Source organism: Astatotilapia calliptera, chromosome 23 (genome assembly GCF_900246225.1).
Source record: "Astatotilapia calliptera chromosome 23, fAstCal1.2, whole genome shotgun sequence".
Taxonomy (NCBI): Eukaryota; Metazoa; Chordata; class Actinopteri; order Cichliformes; family Cichlidae; genus Astatotilapia; species Astatotilapia calliptera.
This window is the reverse complement of record NC_039323.1, coordinates 33,004,502-33,016,757: the sequence shown is the minus strand read 5'-3', so window position 1 is coordinate 33,016,757 and position 12,256 is coordinate 33,004,502. Positions and strand designations below refer to the sequence as shown.

At 39.7% G+C, this 12,256-nt stretch overlaps 1 protein-coding gene across 1 annotated transcript; it reads left to right on the top strand.

Annotated features, from left to right (window-relative positions):
* The first annotated feature begins 7,061 nt into the window (after positions 1 to 7,061).
* LOC113016223 (complement C1q-like protein 2) lies at positions 7,062 to 10,185 on the top strand. The gene is made up of 2 exons (XM_026158894.1): positions 7,062 to 8,093; positions 8,667 to 10,185. The coding sequence occupies exons 1-2, from the start codon at positions 7,494 to 7,496 to the stop codon at positions 8,844 to 8,846; spliced, it is 780 nt and encodes a 259-aa protein (XP_026014679.1). The 5' UTR covers positions 7,062 to 7,493; the 3' UTR covers positions 8,847 to 10,185.
* The last annotated feature ends 2,071 nt before the right edge of the window (positions 10,186 to 12,256 follow it).

The following is a 12,256-nucleotide window of genomic DNA, read 5'->3' as shown; positions in this document are numbered from 1 at the left end:
AAGCTTCGGACACGGCGTTAGCAGTTTTCTGAATTCCTTTTTTAATGCTGTAATAAAAACACAATATCTAATAGAGCTTTAAAAGTAATGCTTTACTGTAATCTGATTATTTTTTTCAAGTCCCCCGTAAGGGATTACTATTGCAAAATATGTAATTAGATTACTGTGACTTTCCCGTAACCACACTGCGTTACTGCGTTACTAAACCGTGATTTTGTTTGTGAGAGTGTCTCATGACAATGACATACGAGCGTGCAACGTCCATGGTAACAGATGTGTGCAGATCAACAATGGATAATATGAAGTGCGGGAGAGAGTACGACCATGCAGCATTTAAAACGTGGACGTACTGACATTACTTTGAGTTTGATTACGTAAAAATTGCTAAAAACATTAGTGTTCGCTGTACACTCGGGCGACCGTGGCTCAGGGGGTTGGGAATCGCATCTGTAACCGGAAGGTTGCCAGTTCGATCCTTGGGCTCTCTGTCCTGGTCGTTGTGTCCTTGGGCAAGACACTTTACCCTACCGCCTACTGGTGTTGGCCAGAGGGGCCGATGGCGCGATATGGCAGCCTTGCTTCTGTCAGTCTGCCCCAGGGCAGCTGTGGCTACAACCGTAGCTGCCTCCACCAGTGTGTGAATGTGAGAGTGAATGAATAGTGGTATTGTAAAGCGCTTTGGATGCCTTGAAAAGCGCTATATAAATCCAATCCATTATTATTATTATTATTATTATTATTATTATTATTACACTCGACGTGAGAAGAAAACTTCTTTCTACAGCGAAAAATGTAACTTCAAATCTGAGCAAGCATCGCGCTCGCTGCCACGGGAATGTGAAATTCACAGAGAAACCCCCGGATCCTCCCACTGACATAACCGCTGTGGCACCGGGCAAACCTCCACCTGCCCCACTCCTGCTAAACAGGTGGCAATAGATTTAAGAGCGACAGGACTCAGTGATGCTGAATCTTTGATTTTATTTATTTTTTGGTGTTTTACTTGTAAACACAAAAACGTATTTTATTTTATATGCTGCAATATGCAGAAAATAGGTTTAGTATAAGTAAGTGAGTAAAATGTATTTATAGACAAGATAGACAATATAAACATATTTAAAATAAAAGGAATTGAAATGTACATTATATTGTATGTATTGTACATTTATATAGCACTTTTTAAGACAGGAAGCTATTACAAAGCACTTCACATGGGAATATAAAAGCATATCAAACAAAACAATAAAACTATACAAAGGAAGTATAAAAACATATCAAATAAAACAACATATTACACGTGATCATTACTCAAATGCCTGTCCAAACAGATGTGCTTTAAGCTGTTTTTTTAAAAGAAGCCACAGAGTCGATGGTGCATAGTGGGGAGGTAAACTCCCCCACTACGCAAAGTACTGGAGCTAGGGTTTGAAAAGTGCGATCCCCCTTTGTTTTCAAACGGGTCTGTGCAAATAGTCAGAAGACCACTATCAGTGGATCTAAGGATCCACTTTGGAGAGTAGGTTTGAAGAAGCTCAGTGACATAGGTGCGGCTCCACCTCGTAAAGACATAAATGTAAAAGTGAGTATTTTAAACTGATATCTGTACCAAACCGGAAGCCAGTGCAAGGATTTGAACATGGGAGTGATATGAGAGAATTTATTACTGTGGGTTAAAAGCCTTGCTGCTGCATTTTGGACCACTTGAAGACAATTTAAGGAAGCAATAGACAGACAGGAAAAGATTGCGTTACAATAGTCTAACAGGGAGGAGATGAAGGCATGGACAAGCATCTCCATTTCACCTTTGGAGACAATAGTCCTAAGTTTACCAATATTTCTCAAATGAAAAAAAGCAGCAGGGATCACAGACCTGATTTGAGCATCAAAAGACAGAGAGAGGAAATAATTTTGAAACTGCTAATGATACGGCCTAAAGGAAGAATATATAGTGAAAATAACAAGAGGCTTGTTATTTGTCATGTGGAGTCCCACAAGGACTCCACATGACAATTTAACTACATCTGACCGGAAGTTTCCAGCTGAAGCTAAAAGTGTTCTATCCGCCAGAAATGAGGTGAACCACGTTTAAATGTTAAGTCAAAGACTGTTGAATATAATTAAATTTTTGCTTTGTGCAATGTGCATGAAGTTAAAAGATTAAAACTAATAAAACAAGTTTTAAAAAGACAATTTTTCATTTGATTCAATTTTATATGATGGATTATGGAAGAAAAACGGAATTTGGTTGGTCTATTGCTTTATTACGTATTCAGGTTGTGTATCATGTTTTTAAAAAGTAACTAACTAATAATGTAACGAGTTACTTTTGAAAATAAGTAGTCAGTAAAGCAATGGGATTACTTTCTTGGAGAAGTAATCTGTAATTAGTAACTAAACACTATTTTCATGTGACTTAACCAACACTGTTCAGTACATAACAATGTCATTATAATTCAAGGGAGTTAGTTTATGTGAATCACTAATAAGACCAAGCTGGAAAATAAAATGCCAAACACTGTAGTTCCTCTGATGGCCACTGGAGGCAGGCTACAAAGGTGAGTCAAACAGACCCCCATGTTAAAATGCCCAACTTACCCAGCGACAGACTTAGGAAGCTTGTGTGAGATGTGTTTAGAAGCCCAGTTGATTCAGATTTTTTAAAAATATATTTTTAGTAACAAAGCCATTAACTTATGATGAGACTTTAAGATAGCGGCAGGAGTGACAGGTGGAATGGCTGTTAGCTCGCTGGACGTCTATTAATTAGGCTCTGAAATGAATCTTTAGACATTGTTTGTGCTGCTGGTTCCTTCTGTATTTTTAATGGAATCATCTGACACATATGTTGCTTTGTGGTACAACCACCGCCACCCCAACCCCCCAAAACAAACAAGCAAACAAGTAAAAAAACAAAACAAAACAATAAAGAGCAATAAAGTTTGCGCTTCTTCAAAAAAAAACTCCTTTCCAGGTTTTCGGACTTATTCCTACAGCACTCTGTACGCAGATTTCCCTTTGAAACCACGGGAGTCATCACCTGCTGGCCCTTAGAAAGAAGTCAGGACTTTATTTAGTTGTTTCCATCTTTTATATACAGTCTATGATCAAAAATAAAACAGATTTTAAACACCGTGTTCTACAGTTTTGTAGAGGTTTAGCAATTCAACAAAATTATTAAGTATAGAATTTCCTTTGTAGGAAAATAGAGACCAAATTAAAAGTATTAAAACCTATGCTGAACTGATTTAAAAATAAGATATAAAATTATGTTGTTAATACTTGTGTATTTACATGTGGTTTTTTTTTTAACTTATGGTAAATTGTATACACGGTAAACAAAGATGTCAGAACCTACAAGTCAGCTCTTTCTATCTTACACATATTTTGTCATTCATATTCCTCATTTATAAGATTTCCATTTGAGTATGACAACTAGGTGAATATTCCATGTAGAGACGTAGATGTCAGTCTAACCCTGAACAGATCTCTGGAGATGTCATAGATGCATTTCCAGTTATGAGAAGATTACTTCTTTATTTGCGTGTGTTTCATTATCTAAGCTGATCTCTCAGAGTTACCACACGTTTTGCTTTGTTGAAATTTCTGTACGATATTATATTGGTTTACTGTCTTCCCTGATTACACCCAATTTAGACAGGAACCTAATAATGCGTCCCCTCCTTTGTCTCAATGTATGGCTCATGTGCGCGACACAGCTGTGCTCTAACATGATTAGAAGCATGGCAGCGCTTCAGGGCAGTATATTCTCAGAAGCCGCAGTGCCTAATGTGGACAGTGTGTCCTGCATGGCTCACCATGGCCTGAGGATACAGTTCACTGTACTAATCCTGGGTAAAGGTCATTTCTGCAGTCGGGGATCACATTGTGCTCTGTGCCCCTTCATGCATACTTAATATAAGAGTTTTCTTTTGTTATTAATTACTTCCTGTTTCCTTTCAGTTAGAGGAAAACACAAATTTGTCAGCTTTGCCAGGACAGTCACGTCCACAAATTTTAACCCCAATTTCATTTATGATTTCACCTTCAGATAAGAAAAACCCAGCCGGACCAATGTTCGGGGTAGTCGGAGCTGAGCTGAGCACAAGCTGGAATTGCTTGGAGGGGGAGGCAGCACAAGGGCTTCGGCTAAGCCTCGTCTTCAGCCTCTGAAGATTTCTCCACATTGCCTTGAGCTTTAAAGCCTCTGTCGTGGATGAGAGGCCCGTGCTCCAATTCCAGGTGCTTAGCTCCACTGACCTGCTGTTTTGAAGTGTTCCAGGGCCTGAGCTTGAAAAGGAAATCAATAGATGCTTTTTATTTTCAGTGAGCATGGGTCCTCTTTATTGAGTCTCTCAAAAGCTTGCAAGTCTTAACAAACAACCAGTTTGTCTTATTAGTCTTATTTCCACTGACGAGCTCATAAAGCACATAGTAAGCGGAGGCCAGCAGCCTCAGCGGGGAGATATTAAGAGAGGCTGTTGAGGCATTTAAGACAAATCTGTATGCAATAGAGTAATGATTGCCCATGCACGTCAAGAATTTTAATTTGCCAGACAATCTAAATCTAAATTCAAGGCCCGTGGTGCTCGATGTGAAGCAAGACATCAAATGTGTCCCTGCAGCCACGGGGAGCTTATTGCTGAAGGTGTCGACAGCAGTTAGACATCTCTGGTCCACATCCTGCATATATTAGCTGACCCCCCTACCACCACCCCGCACCACTCTGCTTTCTGTGCTCCACTTCCCGTGTGTGTGTGTGTGTGTGTGTGTGTGTGTGTGTGTGTGTGTGTGTGTGTGTGTGTGTGTGTGTGTGTGTGTGTGTGTAAAGTGACCGATGCAACCATGATGTCAGTCACATGACGTCACCATTGCAAAGCTGCCCACAGCCATCTGATGTGACTTTGAAAGATCTCCTCGTGGTCTGAGTCAAATATTTGGTCATGAGTTTAGCTGCTCTTCATTAAATTTGACTTTAGTCTAAAAAAAACAAAACAACAACAACAAATATATAAATAAATAAGAAGTAACCTGCGTCTTTAATGCATTTAACTACAGAGTAATTAACTACTTCATGTATTTATGATGATTAGTGCAAAATCCAGCATCTGTGCAGACAGACTGCATGAAGCCAAAGCGAGTAAAAAAACAAAACATTTTTAAAAGCTCATAGAAGACAATTCAAGCCCCCAAACTTTCCACTAATTTGTCTCAACAGAAGAATAAATCTATTTTAGAAATCCTCATTTCCATCAAGGGAATGAATGAATACATTTTCCCCTGTAATTTATTCCACCTACATAAAGAAAATTTGTAAACAAATATGCAGTCATGTGGCTTTTTAAGGCGGTGTATGTACGCATGGATTGAAGCAGTCCGCTACAAGACTGCGAGATGCAAACACTGCCAGTCGTTGACATTTTGAATAACATCTGTGCAACTTTATATGGCTGGTCCTTTTTGTCAGGTCACTGAAAACTAAATAGAGCATTTCCTGTTACACCTGCAGAAATGAAAGCTCTTTTAAACTGTATCCGATGTTGGTGATATTATTATTTGAAAGTTAAAAAAAATGAAGAGAATCAAAACTGACTATTAAGACCTCCTTCTGCTGTAAACATGACTATCACTAGACATGAAGTTTTCATTTCTTTGCTGATAGAAGGGGTTCAAAAAGTCTAAAAGAAGCATTTTAGATCTAAGTTCTAAGGGGTTTGATTTCAGTAAAATGCCTTAAAATAATGAATTAAATGAAATTTCCCCGTCTTACATGGTAAGTATGCTGTACTTTTTGGGGCTCAGGCTATATTATGTTGTGGATTGATCTTTCTTCTTTACATCTTTCTTTAATATTTATTATGTTGAAGGGTATGACAGATGTTCTCATATTCAACTTTTATTTGATCATATTTTATTTGTGATCATGACTGTTATTATTTACTTACACAATCATTTTATCTCCTTTCCTTTAAAATAACTGATGTTATGCAATACTTAAAATGACTCATTGATTACCTAAAATTACTGACGCGTTACTTAAAAATGCTTTTAAACTGCTTGAATTGACTTACATTGTAATTATTTCTTTGTTTCCTGTATAGACCTGACTTGTTACCCTACGTTTAAGTATTTGTAGGTTAATATAATTATACTGTAAATTCATATAAATACTAAAACTGAGAGAAATTACACCCTCAGTCAAGAGGCCATATTATAAAGTGTTATAATACATAACTCTGGGAATAGGCAAAAAAGTGGACCAAATCACTTTGAGCTTTAGTGCTTTAGATCAATAATTGGCAAAAGAGCTTCTAGTGCATATTATTTAACACATTTTATAGTCATATTTCCAATGATGCAATGACTCAGGTCCTTTCTTATGTTTGCCACAACCTTTTTTATAAAAAAAACATTGACAGACAGATGTTTTCATTGTGTCGTTGGGATCATGTCATATGTAAAACTTCTTAGCCTTTGAAGAAAACAAGTAGTGAAGTGAAGTAACAATTACAGCACACCCCTCTGTACTGTAGCTGAGGTAGCAGTGTAATATAAAGATAAAGTAATGGAGATAACACGATGTTACTTTTGTTAAAAAAACCAAACAAAAAAACAAAACAGGAGAGTACTGTACGGAAACACTCTGTTAAAATTCCAAGTAATGCATTTCATTTTCCCAGGGTAATATTCAGTGTGTAAGGACCTCATTCTGGTAGAGCTGACACTAATTTAACTAAGTGAATTACTGCTCGGTGGCTTATTAACATGGATTATTTACCGATTAGATTCAGTTCAGATTTATCTATCATATACGTGGCGTCAAATCAGTACAACAGTGGCCTCGTGGTGCTTTGACCCTACTGTACCTGCTGTATTCGACATTTAGTGTAATACATCTGCAAAGTTAAAAGTAACGCTCCAGCAAATATTTATTTCGACCACTGAAAGTAATCACCTCTGAACTTTATTTAAGTACAATTACACACCACGTGACCTTCAGTGAGTTGCGCGCCTTAACTTCTTGATGCGTCTTAACGGCGCAGTGCAGCCTCGTGGTTCTCACTCGCATCACTAAGCGCTGTAAACATCGTTTGCATCGCTCAGTTTTCTTCTCTAATCTCGATATTACTCGTTCATCGGTCAGTAGAAAAGAGTTTTAATTTGAAGGCCACATCCTCTGTCTTCCGGTCTCATCCTTTCTAACTCTGACAGCTGGAGGCATCTGTCCGCGCGCACCCAGCCAGCCAGACAAGACGCGCACCCTCTCTCCGGTCATATCCGCTGCCCACGGGCTAGAAGACTCCAATTAGAAAAGCAGGAGCGAGTTACGCGCACTTACTGAACTTCACCTGTTTTGGTTTTTCTCTTCTTGGACCCCCACTCTGTCCTCTGTCACGATTCCTCCCCAGAGCCGCTCCTCGGGTTTTTTATCTTCCATTGGTCCCCGAACGGCGCGGAGGAAGTGGTCCGTGGTGTTTCTGGTGACCGCCGTCGCGATGGTTTTGTTAGTTCTCGCCATCGCTGTCCCATTACTGCTGATCCGCACCTCTAAAACCACCGCTCATTACTATGAGATGATGGGCACTTGTCGGATGGTTTGCGACCCGTACAGTCCCAAACCGGGAGGCGCCACGGCCATGGAGGTGATCCAGAACCTGAACGGGGCGGCTCCGCTGCCGCCGATGGCGCAAGGGAGCCGCGGGGAGCCAGGGCGACCGGGTAAACCTGGACCCAGGGGCCCACCGGGCGAACCGGGACCCCCTGGCCCCAGGGGCCCACCGGGAGAGCACGGCGACGTAAAACTATCCTTCCCTGCGCTGACCGGAGGTGCGGGGGGTGACAACGGCGAGACAGAGGTAGCCAACGCCACTGCGAGCGGTTTCAGGATCGCTTTCTACGTCGGTCTGAAAAATCCGCACGAAGGATATGAGGTGTTAAAGTTTGACGACGTGATTACAAACTTGGGGAACCATTACGATCCGAGCACCGGGAAGTTCACCTGCCATGTGTCCGGGATCTATTTCTTCACTTATCATGTGCTGATGCGAGGAGGAGACGGGACGAGCATGTGGGCCGACCTGTGCAAGAACGGGCAGGTAGGAGGGTAGCTTCAGACGGGAAAAGCGGGAGCACTAACAGTTAATAAAGTAAATTCATAACTATTCAAGTTTATGTAGATATACATAAAATGGCTTTTTTCCTCGTGCCGAAATACATATTTTACGCACCAAAAGCGCACACGGAGGTAGAGGACTCCAAACGAATTGTGGAAGCAGATATATATTTATTGTTTTTAGCATAACACCAGCGGTATTTCTAGTTCTCTATAAGCCTGTCTGTGCGCTCTGTTTGACGGTAGCGCTCATGCGTAAATCCAATTTAGATGAGACAGCTTCAGTTGGATGTGGGGTCAGACAGGAGGGTTGACATCATTAGTTCAGGGTTCAGTTCAGACTTAGGGCCAAATTTTGCTCTATTCTATTTTCCTCCACGTTTTTTTTAACCTGACGTCCCCTTAACCTCACACTTGGTAGCTAAAAGTTGGAATCTATCCATTTTACGCACCACTGCTGCTTCCCTTTGCCTCTCAGGTATATGTGAACTTTTCTGCTTAGTCCTATTTCAGTGTTCGTTACAGGAACTCTTTCTCTCTCTTTCTCTTTAACCAGGTTCGAGCCAGTGCCATAGCTCAGGATGCAGACCAGAACTATGACTACGCCAGCAACAGTGCTGTACTGCATTTGGACTCTGGAGATGAGATCTACGTCAAGCTCGACGGCGGCAAAGCTCATGGAGGAAATAATAACAAATATAGCACCTTCTCTGGCTTTATCTTATACCCAGACTAATCACGCTGCAGCACATCCTTGGACAGTCACTGAATATAGTTTACAGTAAAGAATATGATCAACTTGGTTTCTGTTCTTTTGAATAGGTGCAACATTAGTGGCTTTATCTGCAACTTGTTGTTCTGTTACTTCAGTCAAAGATCCTTTTTGTATATTTATTTGAACTTAAGTTCACCTGGAGGTTGCTGTCATTAGTGCGTGTGTGATACCTTAGTGTAAAGAAACAAATGCTCCAGATAATTTAGAGCATCCCTGGGAGAAAATATTACCTGAGCTCCTTTCTGAAATGCTATGGAGGCAACAGGTCTGAAGACGTAAAGCTAACAACTGGATGCTTACAGGCTGAGAGGGTCTTCTGAAGCCACATGTGTGTTAAAAGTATGCAGTATTTCGAAGACAATATGAAGAAATCAAGATGTAAACTGAAGGTCGGATAAGCAGTTTTCAGAGTATAAATTAGCCAGTAATGTTTGCCCTTGTGGCCTGTCAATAGCAGCAGTGAAAACATTCATGGCAAAATCAATCCATTCAGTGAGTTCTGACCTTTCAGGGAGCTGGAGGGGGAAAAGAAGGAAGCTGTTGTCGTTTTATTGTACTGTCCAGCTATATTTAACTTCCTCTAATAGATTATGAGCAAAACTCAAAAATCATAGTTTGTGGAAAGTTAAAGGGGATATCTCATGTTAATTTCCAGTTCCATATTTTAGTCTTGCATTCAAGTAGAGTAGATTTGCATGAGTCACAGTTAAAACCAATTCTTATTTATCAAATATTGGGCCTTAATGCAGCCTCTCAGTTTATCCTCTGTTTGAAAAAAAATCACTTTACCTACTTTCCAACTCCCCTTAAGACACCTTTCTTCTGGTTTGTGTGCCTGTGATGGTCATATTAGGAACATCCTTTCTGTAGGATATCATACCAATCCAAGAATAGAGCAAACTGGCAGAAATAAAGCATTTAGAGTAATCTGAAGTCCAAAGTGTAAATTTTGGCTCACTTGAACAAGTTTAGCACACTTACAACAAAAAAGTTATTTTATTGACTGAGCTTTCCCGCTAGCTAGCTATAGCTATCAGTTAGCACGCTCAGAAGTTTATAAATATACTTTCCCCAAATTCATTAAAATTCTTTGTTGAATAAAATTATGCATAACCACAAAAGAATATTACGTCCATAAAAGGCAAAGGGCCCAGATGAAATATAAAGATTTTTTGACTGAGTTATGCTAACACATCCCTGGCTAGCTAGCATAACTGTAGCTAGCCCACCAGATAAAACAGTTTACCCATACTTGTGTCTGTGAAGGTTCTCAGTCATCCAGGTCATCGTAGTCAAAGGAGCTTGCAAAGAAAAGCGTCTGGACTTCTTTAAGTTGCTTGAAGACGTTTCACCTCTCATCCGAGAAGCTTCTTCAGTTCTAAGGTCAAATATCTGGGACTCTCCACCATTTGACCTTAGAACTGAAGAAGCTTCTTGGATGAGAGGTGAAACGTCTTCAAGCAACTTAAAGAAGTCCAGACGCTTTTCTTTGCAAGCTCCTTTGACTTTACCCATACTTCTGTTCATGTAGGTCTAAGGGCTTGTGAGTAGTTTCTACAAGTTTCTAAAGTGACAATGACGGTTCCACCAAACCAGGTGCTTGGGATCATACTGACACACTGTTATTTACTTCTGTCCTTATTTCTTTCCCCCCATTGCTAACAATCAAGCACATCACCACCAGTATGCATGGGTAATTGGAGCAGCAACTTAAAAGTAAGGTGTATATTTTTTTCATATCCATCTTTAAACAATAATAAGGCATCAATATCCATGACAAAACTTTTTTTTTCTTGGTGTATTAAACCATCGCGTTAACATTGGCTTTCAAATGTGGTTTCAGTGTAAATGATGGAGGAACTAAATACAAAGTGTAAAGCAAAATGTCATGTTCAGGAGTCGTATACCTGTTTGTGCTTTAATTTTCCATGCAAGAGTAGCACAGAAAGATGTTAAAGAGACAGACGAATGAAGTGTGGTACTAAAAGAGTGCAAATTTTGGAGGAGATGTTGCGATTGTGTGGCTATGGAATGCTGCCACGGATGTATCCAATAATGTTTAGCTGGGACAGGAGGAAATATTAAAGTAATTTCTTTATTCATATGAGCATTGTTTTAAGATAGTCTTGAAAAAAAATATTAATCCTTAAAATGGGACTGCAGTACATTTAACTCTTCAGTCAGTGGAAACTGCCAGAGCTTAAAGACATGGAAGACATTCACTGTGACAAGGAAATCTGTGGTGCTTTGAATAGTGTCCAGCGTCTTACAAAGTAACTAATCACCACACGTGAAAGATACACATGGATGTCTCACGTCATTACTGAATCTGTTCTGTTCTCCTCTCACTGACATCAATAAATACTGTTTGACAAAAAGTTTGGTTTGTCTGAGTATCTGTGACCGAGCGAATCCTGGTGAGGACAAGCACATTTCAAAATGCAGATGCAGAAGGGTGAGAGGAGAATGTAAATCTAAGGAAGAAGCAGATGGAATTTGTGTTGAGTTGTTTCACGGCAAACGTAGGTGGAACTGTCATCTGTCTCCTTTTGGCGTTTCCGGTTCAATTTTTCACCACAGCTCTGAAATATTTCTGCATACGTTTTGTTTCACACTGGTCTCAAAAACCGTCGCCTGCCTGAATGCATTGCATTGCACTGTAGCCTATAAAGCAGCCTCTCTACAATGTGTCCCTCGGGTTCCAGGTGCCTCTCTAAATGTCCTTTGCTCTGCTGTGGCTTGGAGACATTTTTAGTCAGTGAGCTTGGACACAGGAAGTCTGCTCTCTGGCGTTTTCTACTGCAAACCACTGAAGCTGTAATTATCCAGAAAGGTTACAGTGAGTTCTTTGCATTTTACCACATTAGTCATATTTTGTTTTCTATTTTGGTGTGCTGAATTGATCAATAATTCTTATTTTCATATTCAGAATATATTTGAATAAATAATATCAGTCATGAACTTGGACACAGATATTGGTACTGGCATTTTTAAATTTGTTTTTGACATTTTCTTAACCATATATCGAAATTAGGATCATGGGTGTCTTTGACATTCACAGACTATATAATGACCAGATGACACGTACCCATGACATGTACCCTCGCTACATTTGAAAATATCTTTTTGCAGAAGAGATTTTCTCTGTATAATACTGAGCAAAAAACTATCACTTCTGTAGCTTACATGCTTTTATTTTGAAGGGCACAAAGCTGGTATTGTGGTAATAAAATACTACAGGAATGAGTCTTAAATCCCAGAAATTAGTTAGTATTTTGCATTTCTTGTTTCCTCTTCTCAATCTACTTTTAATATGTCAGTAAACTATAATGTATTTCAGACTACAAACATTGTTGGTGACATCATCGTGT